This window comes from Mesoplodon mirus (assembly GCF_964341445.2).
Source record: "Mesoplodon mirus genome assembly, chromosome: 10".
NCBI classification, from domain to species: Eukaryota; Metazoa; Chordata; class Mammalia; order Artiodactyla; family Ziphiidae; genus Mesoplodon; species Mesoplodon mirus.
The window spans coordinates 17,102,446-17,123,235 of record NC_138986.1 but is presented as its reverse complement, the minus strand read 5'-3'; the positions used below and the strand labels follow the sequence as shown (position 1 = coordinate 17,123,235).

The 20,790-nt window shown below is 44.7% G+C and overlaps 1 protein-coding gene across 4 annotated transcripts in view; it reads left to right on the top strand.

The window, feature by feature from the left end:
* SASH1 (SAM and SH3 domain containing 1) overlaps window positions 1-20,790 on the top strand; it is a 264,495-nt gene that overhangs the window by 231,456 nt on the left and 12,249 nt on the right. For all 4 annotated transcript variants that reach the window (XM_082633240.1, XM_082633239.1, XM_082633238.1 and 1 more), the window contains 7 exons: window positions 1,473-1,819; window positions 7,317-7,391; window positions 9,338-9,481; window positions 12,727-12,862; window positions 14,503-14,672; window positions 15,445-15,654; window positions 16,352-16,502. In XM_082633240.1, coding sequence (XP_082489366.1) covers window positions 1,473-1,819; window positions 7,317-7,391; window positions 9,338-9,481; window positions 12,727-12,862; window positions 14,503-14,672; window positions 15,445-15,654; window positions 16,352-16,502 — 1,233 coding nt within the window. The remainder of the gene's footprint in view (window positions 1-1,472; window positions 1,820-7,316; window positions 7,392-9,337; window positions 9,482-12,726; window positions 12,863-14,502; window positions 14,673-15,444; window positions 15,655-16,351; window positions 16,503-20,790) is intronic.

Genomic DNA, 20,790 nt, shown 5'->3' with positions numbered 1-20,790 from the left:
TCAAAGTCAACCTTGGGTTGTATTTAATAGCAGCAGTCCTTTTTATATTTGTAACTGTAATTCCCATCAGTTGGAAAACTAAGAAACTTCTGGAATTTTAAAGGCCTGCTACCAGTCGCTCATCTTTTCCCCCTCTGGAGTGAGCCATCCTCTCCCTTTATCTTTGACATTTAACCACACACTGAGACCCTCATCCCAGGTGGTGTATTTAGTGCCATCCCTCTGTTCCAAGGAACTTGGTGCTTTTTCCTCTTCACAATTCAGCTGGCAGAAAGCTGCAGTGCTCAAAAGTTTCCTTATAATTAAAGGGACACAGCCAGTTAGGATCACTACACCCAGAGTTTGACCTACTTCTTTTCTCACAGATGTTCACATAACACATGCAGAAAAGAACTCAGTTTTCCTGCCAGCAAGTCCAAACCTTTCCACTGGGCTCTGGAAGTCTTGGCTGGATACCTGGCTCCAGTGATGGCTTGAAGAGCTGGAATCCTTGAGAAGAAATGGAACACTCCATGGGGCTGCTTGCGTGTCCAGGCCCTTAAATGCCCTTGCTGCTTTGTAGCAGGGCCTGCGTGGATGGGAATGTCTGTCTTGGATCACCCAGTTCCGCAACTTTTTGTGTTTGGCTTATCAAGTAGGGACCATTTGTCAGTTGCATTTGCAATCTATGACCCTTTATGGCGTTTCCTCACCCAAACTTCTCCCTTGGTGACTTAATTACTTAAATGGCGTATGTATCAATAAAAAAATCACTGTCAGCCACATGGCATCCATCACACTCTGACTATAAAAAGCCAACCAGACTCAACAGGAGAGCCTTTCAGGAGGGAGAACGATTCTGATTCCTAGCGTCTGAGGATGGCACTTGCAAACTGGGAAGGATAATTATCGTTAAATGCTAAGGAATATTGTGTTATGGATGGGCTTAGAGTGTCCAAATGCCTTTTTTTTTTTTTTTTGCGGTACGCGGGCCTCTCACTGTTGTGGCCTCTCCCGTTGCGGAGCATAGGCTCTGGACACGCAGGCTCAGCAGCCATGGCTCACGGGCCCAGCCGCCCCGCGGCATGTGGGATCTTCCCGGACCGGGGCACGAACCCGTGTCCCCTGCATCGACAGGTGGACTCTCAACCACTGCACCACCAGGGAAGCCCCAAATGCCATTTTTAATAGGTCTGTTAAGGTGTTTGGTCTACAAAGATATTGAGAGGAGGAGGAGAAATCGCATCTGAAACCTTTTAACATTAAGCCTGTGAAGCCATTATTTGCTCAGTTTATTTTCTTTTTTATGTGCATTTATTTAAGCAGGAGCTGGGTTTATGGAGGGTAAGTGATTATGGGGAGGGGCATCACTGTGGTCGCTGTATGGTTTAGCTTATTTTTTGCAGGGTTGGGGGTCTAAAGACAAATCTGTGCGAGAACGCAAAGGTTTGTTGACAGGAGCCCGTGACTGTGTCTGTGTTGATTCCCTCCAGGCGGGGAGGAACAGGTGTTTGAGAATTCCCCGGTCCCGGATGAGAGGTCTGCCCTGTACTCTGGAGTGCACAAGAAGCCATTTTTCTTTGATGCCTCTCCTGAGAAACCTCCAGAAGATGATTCAGACTCTCTCACCACTTCTCCATCATCCAGCAGCCTGGACACCTGGGGTGCCGGCCGGAAGTTGGTCAAAACCTTCAGCAAAGGAGAGAGCCGGGGCCTGATCAAGCCCCCCAAGAAGATGGGGACGTTCTTCTCCTACCCAGAAGACGACAAGGCCCAGAAGGTGTCCCGCTCCCTCACCGAGGGGGAGATGAAGAAGGCTCTCGGGTCCCTGAGCCACGGGGTAAGTACCGATGGTGTTTGCTTCTATGACAGCCATCGCCGCCGGCACCACCTCCTAGTGTCCCTGGAGGAGGTTCAGAGCGTCCGGAAGCAGATCCGCTTGAAGAAAACGGATACTAATTATTCATGTTCTAGAGCTTTCCTCTGCCAGCGTCCCTCTAGAAAAGGCGTCAGCAGCACCACCTGCGACCTGCAGCTGCTCCGGCAGAAACCCAAAGGGGGCGGGGTCTGTGGCGGCCCCGGCAGGAGGGTGCGCGGGCGCCCCTCCGTCAGCGAGTTCAATGTCACGTACGTGGTGGAGCGCAGCCTGTACAGCCACCTGAACCTGACCCAGCTAGTGCGTCCTGCCTCAGACAGGACCCTGAGCAAGGCCGAGAAGCAGGACCTGAGGCGGTGCTTGCTGGAGGAGGAGGAGGCCAGGAGGAAGTGGGCCGCCACGGTGGACCGCTGTACCAAAAGGGTTCTCTTGAGAATCCACCAGAAGTCCGTGAGTCACAAAGACGGTCATGGGGACGGCCTTGTCATTTCTGTGACGTGCAGTCAAGCATTATGGCCTTTCTTGCGTGCGGCCTGGCGTCCTCCCCGCTCTTCTCATGGTCTGTCCCTCCATCACCTCCATTCCTACCCCCGCGTTCCTTGAGGAAGGGCTTCTCCCTCTTTCCCATTTGTCCTCTTGCCAGTTGAAGCTGTTTGAGTTTTAATTTAAAACTAAACACTGAAGCTGATCCAGAGAAGGGCTCTCAGAGTACAGGGGTGGGGTCTGGCCTCCTTCTAGAAGTGGCTGTCTTGAGTCGCAGCCATCATGTCCCTTGGCCTCAAGGAAGCTGATTCAAAACAGAAGGAAGTTTTGCCCTTAAAAGAGACGTTTCTTCTCTCAGTGAGTTAAAACAGTAGGAACTAGCTCACGGTAGATTGCCACCATCATCGTCGCCAATTTGGTGATTTGAAAAGCACTGTAAGATACTTTCTTTTATTACTAGGGGCAGATGGAAAGTTCTCAAATCTAAAAGGAAAGAAAAATTACAGCTCTTTTGTTTTACTTAAGTATATTTGATGTGCTTATCTTTTTAAACAAAAGGATCAACATTTGGAAATGTCCTCCACTGCCCCATAGATTATTCTGTACATAGCAAGGAATAAAGTACTTACTTTCACATAATGAAATGGTCTTCAATTTTATTACTGAATTATTAGAGACCTAGTAATATTTATTTTCAGGGCAAGACTTATATTGAACTGGAGAACATAGGGATTTCCCCCCTGAAATTCCCACCCAACTTTTAGTTTGCACAAGAGCCCATATAAAATGGCACAGGGTGCGGAGGAACTGTGCGCTTCCTGGACCCTGGCGCCCTGCTTAATCCACTTGGGTCTGCTGGCCTGTCCCCTTTTCTAGGTCTGAAGGAGTAGACTGTACTGCCAACTCCCATGATGGCTTCTCCCAGAGTTCCTTCACATTTGTAACATGTTCTTCCCCAGACGGTTGCTGTAATTTAAATTCATTCAATCAAGTTCTGCTTTTGGGGTCAATGCCATCCTTAAAGGATGCTTAGGTCCGTACCAGCCCTTAGGTTTTCCAGATATTCCCATGTGTTGACTTCCTTGCTCGATCTCCACTTTTTTCACATTCTAATAAATCTTGTAACACTTTTAATGTTATCAGTTAACAGCTTTTCCTCTGGCTCTTTGTCATGGCAACAGTCTTGGTGGTTTTTTGTTGTTGTTGTAAAATAACAGTTCTTTGTTATTATTTCTTGTTGTCACTCCTTCAGTTCTGACCCACAGATCTTTTGGGAAATACTTGTGGCTACTTAGTCTTGGTATGATTTGTTTTTTACCTTCAGAGGTGTTCTGCCTAGTTCATCTGCCTCTGTACTTTTGGACATGACCTTGATAGAACAGATCCACCTCTTCTCTGTGAATTGATGACTCAGCCCCATGGGTTTAAATCATGCAATACTGAGAGTTTTTCCGATTGAGTGCCTTGAGTTGCTCATGTATCCCTTATATTATTTATTGCCAGGTTAATGATACAACTTCACCAGGACCTTCTCTCTAGAAGTTATATTTCTAAGATTTGTGCCATTGTGGGCCCTTGTGTGCACATTGTGAGCCAGTGATTAATTCTTCATTGACGTCTGAGTATGGACATTTGGACAAGCTTGTTTTCACGTACCAATTCCACCCCCTGTAAAAGTGGCACTCTGTAACCTCTATCCCCAGTACCAGCCTGAGGCTGGGTATTTTTAAAGTACTATGAACTTGAGGCAGTACTGGACAGGTTTAATACTTGCTGAAATACGTGTTCAGTGCTAAATCAGAAATTTGTACATACCGTTTCTTGTAAGTAGAATTGTACAATCAAGAAAACAAAATTTAATTTTCTAATTATTCAGAGAACATAGGGGAATGTAAGTTCTTTTTCTTTTGGCCGCACTGTGCAGCCTGTGGGATCTTAGTTCCCCAACGAGGGATCGAACCTGTACCCCTTGCAGTGGAAGCTCGGTGTGTTAACCACTGGACCACCAGGGAGGTCCCAGAATATAAGTGTTTTAACAACAGAAGAGGGTTTTTTGTTGTTTTGTTTTTTTTTTAAGGGATTAAAATAATGACTTGGTTTACTTAAAAATTGTTTTCCTTTCTTCTTGTCATATATCTCTTTCATTTTATTCAAAAGTATAGTTTCCTTTACTCTTCAACCTTGATCTTTTTGTCTTTCAAAAAATGCCATATTTGCTTGATGAAACCTCAGGGAAATGACAATGCTTTGTACTCACTGGAAACGGTCACTTGTTTTGCTTTTTATTTGGTCATTCAATTTTTGTTTGGGGGAACAGACATGCATGACATTTTGGAATTTTGTCCATTAAAAAAAAAAATCCAAACCCGCCCAAAACGTGTTTTCAGCTGCATGACCATTCCATTGACTGGCTCTTCTCATCCAGAAGCATCTATCTAAAATGTTCTTGTAATTATCTGTACAGGAGATGTTTGGACTTGAAAAACCTCATTTAAGCTTTATTCACGTAGACCACCAAAGATTGGTTTACATTCTTTTACTCTTCTCTCTTGTTTTCTCTGTTGAAAGAGTGCTGCTTCAAGAACTACCTGATATTACAGAAAAAGGTGGAGACTAGTTCAAGTGGTGCTGACGGTTATACTTTGTTCATCTTCCATTGATAAAGGAGAATCAGTTCCAACTATCTTAGCATGTCACTGGGAGAGGTTTTAGTTGGTAGTTAAGAAAACCAGTCCTCTCTTTCCTCTACACTTATTTTAGGAGACAATGCATGCAGCAGTCATATGAAGACATAAATGAGCTTCTAATTTATTGCAGTTGTAGTTTCCACATAAATTCTTTGTCAGTTATTTCATATGCATCAGAAATAACATGCTGGGCTCCAGTGCTGCAGTCGGCGTTGGAATTCAAAGCAGGGAAGTACAAAAGCCGTAAAATGATGAGGCATCTGGACGCCATACTGTGTCTGTGGAGCCCTGAGTCACAGGAGAGGAACTAGAATAACACGACTGCCTTTGCAAAAATGAGAAAACTTATTTTGCACCATAAGCTGGAAAGGGAAAGTTAAAGTTAAAAATTAGCCTTGAGAGATGGTCATACCATTGCTTGCAGATTAGGGGATTTGGTGAGTGTTTTTGTTTACAGAGGTCTTTCTCTTTTTATAGAGTAGATATAGGCCCAGTTAAGTTGGCTGTAAGGGAAATCAGATTGTCCACTGATATTTTTATATAAAATGAGAATAATGTCCATTGAAAGTTATGTCTGTGGTTGATTATTTAAAACAGCAGCAACAGCTTTGCTGAAGGAGAAAAACAGCTGTGTGATATCCTGAATGTCGGTTATCCTGAAATATAACACTTCTGTATCTCCTGGCCTTTCCTTCTGCTACACCTGCCATCTTTCACTTTTTGGCCCATTCCTGAGATTGCTCTGGTCTTACATTTGAAGCTCCCAGAATTATAAGGCCCAGAACTAAGCTTCAGTTCTTCATTTGCATATTTAGAATGTTGACTAAGCCTAAACTTCAGTATAACAATTGTCAGGACAAGATACCAAATTCTCATTGTGGCCCTAATGAAACGTAATGGAAGAAATCAACATTCCTAGAGTGTCTGCTTTGTGCCAGGCAGTGTGCTAGAAGTCTCAAATATAGGCTATAGATAGTATTTTACTAATGAAGAAACCAAAGCTCAGAGAGTTCAGTACTCTACCTGTGGTCACACAGCAAGTTAAGTGGTAGAATCAGGATTTGGGTCCCTATCTGTGTGATTCCAAAAACCTAGGCACTTTCCTTCCTGGATGTTTCTACTTTCTCAGTTCAGTTAATATGCATCTAAGGTGTATTTATTTTAAAAAAGCAATGTTTATAGTATATATTGTGCTTTTCTGTTCATTTCTTCCTTTTAATAGCTGTTAACTAGAGTTCTCTGAGAAACAGGTAACACAAACTATTGGCACCCAAATCTGTGATTCACATTTTATTACCAATTATTTAAGAAGATAATCGGTGATAACAAAAATTAATGTGCTTTGAATTTCTCCTTTTTCTTAAAGATTTGGGGGTTGGCGGGGGGAGTTGGTGCTTGAGTAGCTTTTGCTAGAAAAACAACAGAGAATTCAAACCAAGTTCTGGAAATATAAAAGCCCTGAAACATAAGCAGTTCCATAAAGTTTGAAACCAACCGAAAGGACAGTGAAGTTTTCATTCTATTAGTGTTTTTCCTCTTGAAATTAAAGTAGTGTGGTCAGAGACAGTCACGGAATCCATCTTTTTCTTTCTGGGCAAATGTGGTGTCTTTATTTCATACACTCTGAGGAAAGGGTCATAAGTAATTAAGTTGGGCAGTTAGATGGGAGAGTTATCAGCATTTTTGGCTAGGTCAGGGAAGCAGTGAGTGACTAATCCTCTTGGCCTGATTGGACTCTACTATAAACATAACCTTTTTCCCTCCATCTCAGCGGATTTAAAACTAAACAAAACAAGAGTCCCTCAGAAAAGCCTGCTGTCAGTGGCAGGGCTATAGGACTTCACATCTGGGTTTTCAAGACCACTCTGAGCACATGGGTTCCCTAATACATGTTCCCTCATTATCCCTACTGTATGCGTCCGATATTAAGGGGTCTGGAAGGGAAATTTTGTTGCTAAGAGACAGGGAATCTTAGAGCACTTAGCACATGTATGGTTTTTTGGTTGGTGTATCTTTTTTTTTTAACCAGTTGGTTTTTGCCTGTGAGGGGGATTCTGAACCTCTGGTGTAGGCACAGTTCCAGTGGCCTGTGGAAGGGCAAAATGAGTGGCGTCTCCTTATAACATGAGTCATGTATTGTTTTCTTCATCATTTCTCGTCTCTTACTCTCATCCTGTAACACGTTTGTGGTTCGGTGACATCCTACAAAGGGGACGTGTGTTGGGTTGGTGCACTGCTGGGCGATCTTAGCATAACTGGATTGTTGCTGCTCTGCCCTCTCCTTTCCACAGAGAACCTGCAGTTTTGGAGGATTTGACTTGACAAATCGTTCTCTGCACATTGGCAGTAATAATTCTGACCCATTGGTGAGTATACATCAGAGGGGAAGCAAACGATTTGGATTCAAGTGATGTGGTTGACATAGTTTCACATTTCGTATCTTTGAGAATCGGTACTGGGTGACCTTTTCCTCGGGATCCTAAATCGCATTTGGAGAGAAGTTCTATTTCCCCATCTTAAAGACTGTTCACAGTCCCACATGGACTGAATGATGACCACCTGTGGCCTCCATCTCTCTCTTTGCAGTAGCATCATTTCTTTAATGCCCTGGTTTCCAGGTTTCTTCAAGTCACACGTCCAGATGAGTTTAGATGGTCTTAGTCATTGGTGCACATGTGCTTTTTGCTCATACTAGTTGCAAGTGCACGTGACTGTTACACATAGGTAGTGCCACGGCATGGAGCCCCGTGATTTGGGTTCCAAGAGTATGTGACAGCATTTCTGAAAACCAGGCTTGTCATAGGCCAAGTGCACAGCCCTACACCAAGTGTAGGTCTTTCTGATCTGGGGTATCCTGAAATGAACCCAGTCCCCTTGGGGCCAAAGCAAGCCAGACTCCTCAGGGCCAAGGTGACCGCCTCCTCAGACCTGCCACTGGATCACAGTCCAGGACAGGCCACCTTTACAGTGTACAGGTTCTCCCTAATGTTTACTTTCTGAGGTCCCAGAGACGTAGGTGAGTTTTCCATACAGTTTTGTTTTCCCCTTGTGCCTTTGGTCATGCAACTGTGAAATTAGGATTCTGTGCTTTATAGTTGTTATGGTCATGTGTTAGCAAAAGCACCCATCTATGATTTTTTGAAGTGTTTGAGAATTTCCTGGAAGAATAAAACTATTTTATTTGGATATCAAATTTTATTGATTTATAAACCAATAATTTTATGTAGTCAATCTTTTAAAAAATAAAAAGTATGATTTTTCCCCCCTCAGGGGAATGTTTTTTTTTTTAAATGCAAAATAGAATGAAAGGAGACCACAATCTAACTTGTTCAGAAAAGAAAATTTACACAGTCTTAGGTGTTGGCCACACGAAGTGCTACAATGATATAAATCTGATCGGATGCTGGACTTTTTTTTTTTGGCTGCACTGGATCTTCATTGCTGCACGTGGGCTTTCTCTAGTTGCGGCGAGCGGGGCTACTCTTCATTGCAGTGGGTGGGCTTCTCATTGCGGTGCCTTCTCTTGTTGCGGAGCATGGACTCTAGGCGCACGGGCTTCAGTAGCTGCAGCACACGGGCTCCATAGTTGCGGCATGCAGGCCCTAGAGTGCATGCAGGCTTCAGTAGTTGTGGTGCATGGACTCAGTAGTTATGGCTTGCAGGCTCTAGGGTGCATGGGCTTCAGTAGTTGTGGCACGCGGGCTTAGTAGTTGTGGCTCATGGGCTCTAGAGCGCAGGCTCAGTAGTTATGGCTCATGGGTTTAGTTGCTCCCCAGCATGTGGGATCTTCCCAGACCAGGGATCGAACCTGTGTCCCCTGCGTTGGCAGGTGGATTCTTAACCACTGCACCACCAGGGAAGTCCCCAGATGCTGGACTTCTAATGATTGAGATTTGCCATTTTGTTCTTACCACTTTCTTGGGTGATTCAATAGTATTATCCTTTTCTTCTTCCCCGCTGCTGGGATTAAGTGAATGTTGGTTCATCTAAATCATTCTTTACAGTCTCCTTGGGTATTTAAAATGGTGGGGAAACATGTACCAGGAGAAGAATATACTAAGTTTAAATAAAACAAAGTGACTCACATCCCACTTTAAACAAACAAATAAGCAAAAGCCATTTAGTCAATAGCTTTTAATTTTTAATCGAAAAGATAAATAACATAGCACTGAGTTAACACAAGAAAAATGTGGAGATCCTGGAGCATGCCAATGTTTTGCTGAGAGGTAGGGCATTCATGGTTTGAATAATAAAACCTGTTTGTGGGCTTCATTTTCTGTGATTAAGGTACTTATAACATTTTGTCTTACAGGGTAAAGAAGGAGATTTTGTGTATAAAGAAGTAATCAAATCACCTACCGCCTCCCGAATCTCTCTTGGAAAAAAGGTGAAATCAGTGAAAGAGACAATGAGGAAGAGAATGTCTAAAAAATACAGCAGCTCTGTCTCTGAGCAGGTATGTGACAGCCGAGCAGAAAGCCCCCTTGGTTCTTCCCAACAACAAGAAAAGCTGAGGATTGCTGGTCTGAGATTTTAAATGGTGCTAAATATATTCACACCCATTAACTAGGCTCCAGGACCATGCTTGGTTTATGTAGACAAACATTGGATTCAGCAAATATTTATTAAGCACTTAGGGTTGCCCAAGCACCAGGTTTGGTGCTGGGAATACAAAGCAGGCCCTGACTTCTATGTACAGATGAGAGAAAAAGACAGACATGTAAAGAAATGATTATTCTTTAATGCAATGAGCACTAAAAATTAGAACACAAAGGAAGGATTTTATTTTCTAAAATATTCCTTGCTCCAAATTGGACATCACCAGAATCGAACCTTAAAAAGACACTCAAGTTTTCTTAGACAGCCGACTTTTCAAATAAATGTAGCATAAGTTGTTCTTAGGAGTGCGTAGCAAGTCTGAGAAGTAAAGTCAGAAAGTGCTTCCTGGCTTACTTACACAGTAATCGTGTTTCTGCGGGGGTGTGTTCACTAACCAGCCCTATCTGCAGACTTTAAGACATCACAGAATTGACACCACTCCCTTCCCCAATTCTATAAGTTCATCTCTAGGAACATAACCACCTTTTTATGGGTCTTATTTTTATGGGTGGAGGGAATAAAGACACTTGGAGAGCTGGGCCTGAGATAATTTTGACCATTAGATTTTCAAAACGCTCTCCTCTGGCACCTTTATAGTATGCATTCTGTAGTCTGTTGAAGTCTCCGTTTGTGAGCTGTTTGTCTACTTGAAATATGTAGGTAATGCTGCTTTATCTACCAAATAGAACAGCAGGGAAAGCAGGCATTTTTGCTCAGCTGCTGCCCTCTGGTGGACATGGTGAGCTAAAAACCAAGCATCCCCCTGTTTGAATCACTCTGAGCACCAGCTAGCCAGCCTCCCGCACTGCGCTTCAAACAAAGCCTGCACATCTTTAGCTTATTACAGTGGTTCTCGTGGGGTATTGGGGGGGGGGTTGATTTTGCTCCCTCACCAACTCCAGGGGCATTGGCTAGGGACATTTTTAATAGTGGCAGTGGGTTAGAGTGGGGTGGTATTGGGTGCTACTGGCATCTAGAGGATAGAGGTCAGGGATGCATCTTATGATGCGCAGGACAGTCCATGAAAACAAAGAATTAACCATGCAGAATGCTGAGAGTGCTCAGGTTGAGAAACTGTGGCCAGTTAAACCTGCAGGGGAAGTCTGGCTGCCTCCAGTATCTCTTCTCCACAAATATTTTCCTTAATCTGTTCGTTTCTTGTCCCTATGGGTGTGGGAGTGATGGTGATTCAGTATTTCTGCCCAGCCATGAAGCAAGCTGTGCACGCTCGAGTGAGACAGACATTATGCCAGTGAAAGCAGTGCCACGAATTAAAGCACTTTATTTAGTTGGCTTTTCCCCCAAATTGAAACATCTACTAAGCTCTTGTAAACTTACATTCCTAAGGGTCTTCTGCTTCGTGGATCATGAGCATAGAACTTTCATGTCATTTTGAGCATTTTTCTATAATTTTACTACTATATAGATGTCTTGTAGTTTTAGTTCTGTTTTTTTTTAAAGCGGTCGTTTCACATAATCAAAAAAAGAAGGAATCATTATAATGCTTTTTAGAGAGAGGAAATTAACATTGTAAGGCTTTAAAAAAAAAAACTTTTTAGCAAAGACACCGACTGTTTTAGAAAGGATTTTTATCTGCTGTGTTCCTGCTATATGCCCAGCCTCTGAAATAGTACCTCTTCTTGTAATCAATAAATATGTGATGAATAAATTAATAATTTTTAAAAAGCATTTGTGAACATACAGTATCAGAGACGTGTATCTCGTATTGCTGTTTTTCAGACTGGGAGGTTTTTTCCAGAAGCATTTAAAAAAGATTTTTATTGGAAAGGTGGCTTATTTTATGATTCAGAAAAGAGGAATGAAAACCTCAGGAATTCATCCTTTGCAGCTTCAGTAACCTCGTAATGATGCACCTCTGTTTGTAGCTGTTGTGGTTGTTTGCTCGCTTTCCTTAAATGTAAAGCAGAAGTGTGTTTTGGATCAAAAGCTGCCCTTTCTATTGTCCTTAAATGTTTGCAGGGCCCTGCAGAATCGCATCAAAGCCCTTCTGATGATTCGGCACTATGCAAATAACAGGTTTCCCTTAGATGGTTTTGTGTTCACGTGGCTGTGTAATACGCCAGAAAGTGTTCTCTTTGGGCCAGTAAACCGTTCTGACTGCAGACTTTTTAAAGTGTGATACTGTCTTATCTATTAGCACCTCAAATCAAATGAGCGTGCTATAGGTACATGTGCAGATGCGGGGCTGTCCCCTCCAAAAGTGAGAAGTACTGCTGAGTCACTACTGTCAGCATTCTGATCTAAAAGGGACTTCCCAGCTGTTTATTAACAACAGAAGAAGAAGTGAAAGAAGCTAAAATCGTAGGGTGACTTAGGGAAATTGGATTATAGACAGAAAAATGGTATGTTTGCTGTACAGCTGACCCTTGAACAACACAGGTTTTGAACTGCATAGGTCCACTCACAGGTGGATTTTTTCCATAGTAAATGCTACAGAACTACATGATCTGTGGTTGTCTGAATCCACAGATGCAGAGCTGCAGATAAGGAGGGCCAACTGCAAAGCGGGTCGGCGCCCCTAACCCCCGTGTTGTTCAAGGGTCAACTGTATATCTGGGTCCTAAGTTGGTATTTTATTAGCCAAGTTTAGTAATTTGTGTAAACAGAAATATAAGAATCTGGGCTTTGTGTGTGTGTATGTGTGTGTGTGTGTGTGTGTAAATGTTTCCCTTCAAATAGATTAAATATTCTCTGATGATACTTCTGGATACTACATTACTAGTGGGTTGTATCTGATCTACATTTGAAGTCCAGCATTATTACTGAACTAGGGAGTATACGAAGAGTCTCTAAGCCTTTAACGAAATGTTTTGTCTACAAGGTAGATAGATAGATTCTTTTCGAAAATATCTATTTGAGCATGAAAAATACTTTTTGAGTGTTTAATTAATAGATACATGAACCACAACTTTTAAATGAAGCAGGGATTTAGATTAAAAAGGAAGATACATTTTGGGTAAAGCATCAGACTTGGGTATAAAGATGGATTTGACTGATGTCGTTGAGGGCTAAACTGCTGTGAATTACAAAAGGACACCCATCCACTCTGGTGAAACATAATTTTGTCAAAACCCATTTCAGGATTCAGGCCTTGATGGAATGCCGGGCTCTCCTCCATCCTCTCAGCCTGACAGCGAACACATGGACAAGCCCAAGCTCAAAGCCGGAGGTTCTGTGGAGAGTCTGCGGAGTTCTCTGAGCGGTCAAAGCTCAATGAGTAGGTCTAGTTTGCAACCGTAGATGATTTCCTTGGAGTCAAAATCAGACTTTTACTGAGTGTCAGGTTCAGGCAATTTAAAGATAAATTAGACCAAGTTCTTACCCTTAAGGTGCTGTTACAGAGACAGACCTGCAAAATAGCTGGCCCTAGAGTCCTATTTGTTTAGTAGTTGATGTCTAGCAGTGCCACAAAGTTGAGGGTAATGATTTTGGTTGGAGGAGAGAGGGAAGGCACGCCAGCAGAAGATCTGGAGACTGGAGCGGGGAGTAGGTCAAGGGGAAGGGCTCATGAAGACGAGCAGCAGATTGAGAGGAGAGGACCAGGGCTCTGCCATGCACACGTTGCTCTCCTGACCTCTGGGAGCATCCTCCACCTACAGTAGCAATTAGCGATCCTCTGACCACTTTTTTGTCTTATAGATTTTGGTAAAAATCTCTCATCTGTGCATTGCCCCCTGCTATTTTCCCTGTCACAGTGAATCCAATTCCTTTGTTAGCATTTTAGTGGGGGTTTAATAAAAGAGAAGACAGATGCTTCTCTTCAGTCTCCAGTCCTTAATCAGAAACATTTTATGCAGAATTCAACACAATAATGTAATGTTATTTTTCCCTGATGCATTTCGGGTAGTGGGAAGTGCCAATAATTCTCTTCTGGCTTGACAAAGAAAGCTAATGTCTTCATAACTTTTATGAATACAAAATGTTGATTAAAACATTATCAGGGCAATAAAATAATCAACTAAGAAACAGGAAAAAAAATAATAAGAGGAGAAGAGAATGACAGATGTCCCTGAAACAAATGCTGTGCAACCACTCCCGGTCCAATGGTGGTGTCTGCCGAATGCTATGGGGGAAGAGACCAAGTTTAAACTCACTACTTTAAAAGCATTTGACCTTGAGCAAGTTACTTGACCTCTTTAAGTTTCCTCATCTGTAAAATGGGGTAAAATAGTATGCCTGACAAATGAGAAGTTATGAATGTTAAGGGTGGTGTCCTCTATCAGGGAGTCTCAGTGTCACCTAGATTCCCTGGTCATAAAGATAACTTGATGGAGGCCCCTGTCTGATTAGGGGCTTGATTAGGGAGAACAGTCAGAAAACTCAGATCCTCCCCTGGACTCTGCTCTGGTCCTGACATTTGGCTGTGTCTCGTGACTTCCCTCCTCTGGCCCTTACCTTCCTAGTCTGTGATGCCTTCAGTGCCTTCTTTTTTTTTTTTTTAAATAAATTTATTTATTTATTTTGGGCTGTGTTGGGTCTTGGTTGCTGCACGCGGGCTTTCTCTAGTTGCAGGAAGCCGGGGCTACTCTTCGTTGCAGTACACGGGCTTCTCACTGTGGTGGCTTCTCTTGTTGCGGAGCATGGGCTCTAGGCACTCGGGCTTCAGTAGTTGTGGCACGCGGGCTCAGTAGTTGTGGCTTGTGGGCTCTAGAGCACAGGCTTAGTAGTTGTGGCACACAGGCTTAGTTGCTCCACAGCATGTGGCATCTTCACAGACCAGGGCTCGAACCCATGTCCCTTGCATTGGCAGGCGGATTCTTAACCACTGCGCCACCAGGGGAAGCCCCCTTCAGTGTCTTCAGCTTTGCTGTGCAGGAAATCTGTATTGACCCATGTTCTGCCTGTTTTCCTGTACAGGTGGTCAAACAGTGAGCACCACTGATTCCTCGACCAGCAACAGGGAGAGTGTTAAGTCGGAAGACGGTGATGATGAGGAGCCCCCGTACCGGGGCCCGTTCTGTGGGCGCGCCAGGGTGCACACTGACTTCACGCCCAGCCCCTATGACACAGACTCACTCAAGCTCAAGGTGTGTGTCTGCCTGGCCTTGGAGCAGTAACACTGGGTGCCTTGTTGCTTTAAGAGGTGTTCTCTTCTCCTTGCTGTTAAATGCTGGGCTGTTGTGGTGCAGACTGGCCAGTGTCTCTGCTACCTTGACAAGCTGGTCTCCTCTGTAGTGGAAAATGAAACAGAGAACCAGCCAGCATTTGGCGATGGAGGAGGGTCTTGTGTTAATCCTCTGTGTTACCATCTCATCCCTCTGGCCCTGTGTTCTGACCTCAGCTTCCCTCCAGAATTCCTGTTGCCCTCCACCCTCCTGTCTCTGTGCTTTCACCAACTGAAGAGACATGACTGGCTTCTCTATGTGATCAGTGACATTCATATGGGACAGATTGGGTTCCACGAAATGTATGAAGCGATTACAGGACAGCGGTTGCCACTGACATCTGATTGGTGGGAATTCTTTTTCTAAGAAGTAGGTGCTCTCTGGGTAAGGGCAGGGCATTTAGAGAGCCAGGTGCCCACCCAGCCCTGAGCCCTGGTGGACGGACACCTCGGGCCACTGTCCTGTGCTGCAGGAGGCCAGAGGGGATGGGACCTTGGGCCTCCGTGAGATCTGGCATGGTCAGGAGGGCTCTGTCCGGTATCCGCCAGACTCCCCATCGTAGCAGGTGACTCGTGGAGCCCTGATTCTGGTCTTCATAGAGTCTTCACATGCGTGTGATTCACGCTTCTGATTGACAGATGGTTCGTGCTTGGAAATGTCCCTAACGGAAAGGTCTTTGTTCCCTGGGCCACAGAAAGGAGACATCATTGATATAATCAGCAAACCCCCCATGGGCACCTGGATGGGCCTGCTGAACAACAAGGTGGGCACATTCAAATTCATCTACGTGGACGTGCTCAACGAGGAAGAGGAGAAGCCCAAGCGCCCCACCAGGAGGAGGAGGAAAGGAAGACCCCCCCAGCCCAAGTCAGTGGAGGATCTCCTGGATCGCATCAATCTCAAAGTTAGTTCCGTCCTGTCCTGGCCCTGCATCTGCTATGATGAGTACCCATTATCCTACAGAAGTAGTTACCAGCACCATGACTCTGCCCTTGACCTCCGCTGGGGGCGATAGCATGAACTCCAGGTCGAAATGTGCTCCTAGTCCACAGAGCTGTGAGCTTCAAGCCACTACCAGGAAGGGCTGTAAGCACAGACTCCTGGCGCCCTGGTTGGCTTCTCAGAGGCCGTAAGGATTCTCCCTTCCACCCTCTCTCCCACCATTACTCCCGGCATCTAGCGGGGTGGGTCTACATGGTAGATTCTGTTTCCGCCTTGCAAAACTGTCTTGCTACTGAGGAAGTCACAGGTCCCTGTGAGCTGGATTTCAGTAGCTCTAAATGAAAGAAGAATCTCCTCTACTGCACACTAGGTGGCATTACAGGCTTCAGCTCACAGCAAGGGCACAATTAAAATGCAAGCCAGTGGAGTCCATCTCAGCCTGCAGTGTAAATCTTCTTAACCCCTGATGAATGAAGTGCCCCGCCTGCCCACTAAGCTGTAGGACTGGGAGGTACAGACTGTGCTACAAAGGATACTTACTAATTTTTGAATGAGCATAAAAATGACTATGGAAAAAGAGTTTAGGGGTTTGAGGCCGGTCATCGGTCGTGGATCACACGACCGGGTTGCTGACTCACTTCTGTCTTGTTTCCCTCCAGGAGCACATGCCCACTTTCCTGTTCAATGGATATGAAGATTTGGACACCTTTAAGCTCCTGGAGGAGGAAGATTTGGACGAGTTAAATATCAGGGACCCAGAGCACAGAGCTGTTCTCTTGACAGCCGTGGAGCTGTTACAGGAATATGACAGTAAGTCCTTCCCAGCACAGACGTGTTCACTGTTAGATCCGCCACGTTCTCAGGTCACCAGCAGGCGTCCCATAAGCTGCGAGCATATGCTTGGGTCCTTGGAGTCACCCCTCATTCGATCCTACTCTTTCCAAAGCCAAGGTCAATTTTGTATTTTGTCAAATAGCACAAAGACATAGATTCCCAAAGCAGACCTTCCTGCCAATGCAGGAGCAAAAGAAAACCTTACTAGCCTATACTTTCCTGGCATGTTTCTAGGTAACCCTTGAGGAGAACACTCCTCTGAGTGACTGAGAATTGAACTGCAGTTTTCTTAAGGCACACAGTTCATGCCACCTTGGGGGCTGGTGGGATGTGCAGCCTTCAGGAGGTCATTAGGATACCTGGGCACAAGAGCAACTGACAAACTGGGAGTATCTTGCCCCACCAAGGGTTCATTACTTCTCAAAGCACAGGAGGAGTTGTTTTCTGATTGAATAGGTTAATTAATGAATAAATGAAATTCATCAGCTTGCATTAAAGAAGCAGGAAATAATCTCCAGTGAATATGTGGAGCAGAGAATTCCATGCTGCGATTTCTCAGCTGAAATGATAGCTCATGTTTACAACCCAGGAAGAGAATTTCGTGAGCTCCCAGCTTTCATGTAGTCTGTTTGAATACACTGTGTCCTTTGCTCCATTAACCGGGTCTTATCTTGCTCTTTATTCTTCCATCTGACATCAGAAATATTCCTGAAATTATTCATCACGAAGTGGGGAGTATCCTTGCCAGTTATTGAATTCAAATGCATTTCCTTTCAAATGGTCTGTTTCAGGGATATCAGTAGCTAATAGCATTTCCATTGCTAAAAGACACACCAAAACCATGGTGAATGGTGGGAAAAAAAATTGTACATTACTGAATGTATCAGGCCCAAGAGACATGGAAGCATGTGTCTCAGTGCAGTTCAATTCACTTCTGCTTCATAAGTCCTCCCTCTAAATTAACTGATGACACACCATCAAATAGACGCCTAAACCCTAGATAAACACACTGCCTTCAGGGATAGATTTGGAGGGAATTGTGTTTCGTAGTTAATATCACTTGATAACCTGGTCTCTTTAGTGTTGGAGCTCCCCAGGAGAAACCTTGGGGATCTGTGGCCAGGTTGTGTCAGAGCCTGGCCCAGTGCCTGGAATGGCCAACCAGCCACATGAATATCAATGAATGTGCAATCATCCAGTCTCCTGGACCACATCTGCTCTGTAAGATAGTTCATCTGCTCTTCCTCAGCCACTGAGAACAGCTGGTTTATAAACTCCATCCATTGCATTTCCTTTAGCATTTAGACACTGGAGGAGCAAAGCTAAATTCTGAGTACAAGGTGCAGGGTCTGTCTCCGTCACGCCACAAGGGCTAAGACTCCTTGTCCCTCCCGGGATCACGTCCTGAGGTGTGCACTTAGGCATATTTTATAGGAGGAAATCTTTGCCCCTCATGATGCTCACTCACAGGTCTAAGGAGGGCTCTTTGCTTCTTCATAAATCCCATTTTGAATCTGTGCCGTGCCACTGTATAGAACATCCTGCATACATAAATTGGTACTTCTTTTTAGCGGTTCTAAAACAAAGGCTTCAAGGGCTCAGGGGTGCCAGTGAGCACCAAGAACCTGGATACAGGATTATCCTAGGATTAGAAGATTCTACATTCCGCGCTTTTAAATTCATTGTGTTTAAGAAGTACTCTAAGTAACTGATACCTTAGAGGAACACAATACATTTCTGTCAGACTAGACAGATCCAGAGACCTGCTGAGATCTGAGAGATCTTGCACATCTTCCAGCTTAGCCCCCCATAAGAGCAAGAGGCACATCTGCATCAGTGCTTGGTACTCAGATGGGTCCAGCTTCTCTCATTGCATCTGTGCACGGGGAATGCCAGCCTTCCTGCAGGGTTCCATTTGGAAAAGACTCCCATTGTCCCGGGGCAGTTCCTTCTGCTGATCCCAGACCCACTCTCCTGGGTCTGCCAGATGAAAGCTCTCGTTTAACAAAATCATTTTCATAAGAATAAGAATTTTAATCGGGAATTATTTCAAATATGCAGGAAAGTACAGAGAAAAATAAAACAAATCCACATACCATTTTGTCATATTTACTTCAGTGCTTATTTTTTAAAGACCTAAGTGTTGCAAGCCCATTGGAAGGCCTGCTATCCAAGAATCCCATTCCTTTCCCTTCTTTTCCAAGGTAGCTACGCTCCAGAAAATGGCACGTGTCCTCGCGCATAAGCACCTTTTGATGTTTGGATGTCTCATCAATGTCTTAGCATATTCTTTCTCCGTGTGTGTGTGTGTGTGTGTGTGTGTGTGTGTGTGTGTGTGTGTGTGTGTGTGTGTGTGTGTGTGTGTGTGTGTGTGTGTGTGTGTGTGTGTGTGTGTGTTGAGATGGGGTTGGGGAGAGCTTTAGTCCAAGTTCAGGTCATGTCCAAATGGAGTTTCAGCTCCACAACCCAGCCCTTCGCCCTTACTTGACTGTGAGAATGTTCGTGATTCCAGCTCCCCGTCTTTCTCGTCCTGGTGCCTTGGCATTAATTCTAGTGAGTGTGGGGTGCGGGGAGGAAGTGGCCTTGAGTGTGCAGTACATCTAAGAGGTGCCCTGCCTCTTCATTCTCCCTCATGAAGGACAACCTCCTGGGGAAACACTAGCTTTTATTTATTTATTTATTTTTGGCTGTGTTGGGTCTTCGTTTCTGTGCGAGGGCTTTCTCTAGTTGCGGCGAGCAGGGGCCACTCCTCATCGCGGTGCGCGGGCCTCTCACTGTCGCGGCCTCTCCTGCTGCAGAGCACAGGCTCCGGACGCGCAGGCTCAGCAACTGTGGCTCACGGGCCCAGTTGCTCTGCGGCATGTGGGATCCTCCCAGACCAGGGCTCGAACTCGTGTCCCCTGCACCGGCAGGCAGACTCTCAACCACTGCACCACCAGGGAAGCCCAACACTAGCTTTTAGTTTTAGGGAATTTTGCTAAATTTGTTGGGTTCCTGCAAGTAGCTGCTGATTGGATCCTTCAGGAAGAAAGTGGCTCTGGCCCCTTGAATAGGCCTCATGATTTTATGGATTGAAGTGCGGTTTTCAGGCGATGCAAGGGACCCCTTCACTCCCCATAATAACTTCAGGTAGCCTGCTGTGTGGTGAGGCTGGCATCCCGAAAGATGCAGGCACAGTCTGCCTTTTCCTGCAGTGGCAGGGACAAGTTTTCTGTTTTATTCCCGTTGGTCGGCACTTTGGAGTCTGTTTGGCTGCTGCAATACACTGAACTATCTCGCCAAGGACAAACTGCCTTGATTCCTCTTCCTGGGTTGTAATTGATAGCTCCAAGCCCTCATTTTATAAGTCTCATTTGCCAAAATAACATGCTAGGCTAGAACAAAGGCCATTCCAAATCCACAGACTCCTCCACACAATGAGGACACCACTCTAGAATGTTCCACGTTCGGTGCGGGGGAGGGGAAAGGGTTTTTCTCTTTTGCTTCCAATTAGTTAATTTTTCATTAATCACTTTAAAAATAGCATTTCTTAATTTGGTGCTCGAATTTAAGGGCTTGTTCCGCCATGATTTCTGTTATAAAATGCTTTCCATGTGAGAAATACAAACAGGAAGTGGTCAGTGGACAGTAGGAATGGCAGCCCTCAGCCTTCCCGCAATTTTTTTTTAATGACCCAAGAAAAGGCATCAGATTTCTGGTTTATTGATTTAGTGTGTGTGTGTGTGTGTGTGTGTGTGTGTGCTGGGGGGGGAGGCGAAGTGAAGAGAAAGAAAAGTAAATTAAAGCCATTCATCATCAACTACTTATTTTAGGTAGAAAATGTTTTCTTGGTTTCCATTTTTATCGACCAAGCATTTAGTCTGCATAATGATTGAAAGACAGTCTTCCTGTAACTTTGAACCTACATAAGGCCAGCCATGCCCTCTTTATAGAATGTGCAGACTGTGGTTGCTCTCCCCCGACTTTTGACATGATGCTCTGAATTTCTCCTCTCCGTGGTTGGCCTGAGGGTAACTTAAAAGGCATTGATGTATTTCAGCTATGTCCTCTCTCTACAAACTTACCTTCCTGTGATACTTGATTTGAAAAGAAAAGTGTTCTGATCTCACTCATTCTTTTTTTTTTTTTTTTTTTTTTTGTGGTACGCTGGCCTCTCACCGCTGTGGCCTCTCCTGTTGCGGAGCACAAGCCCAGCGGCCATGGCTCACGGGCCCAGCCGCTCCACGGCATGTGGGATCTTCCCAGACCGGGGCACAAACCCGTG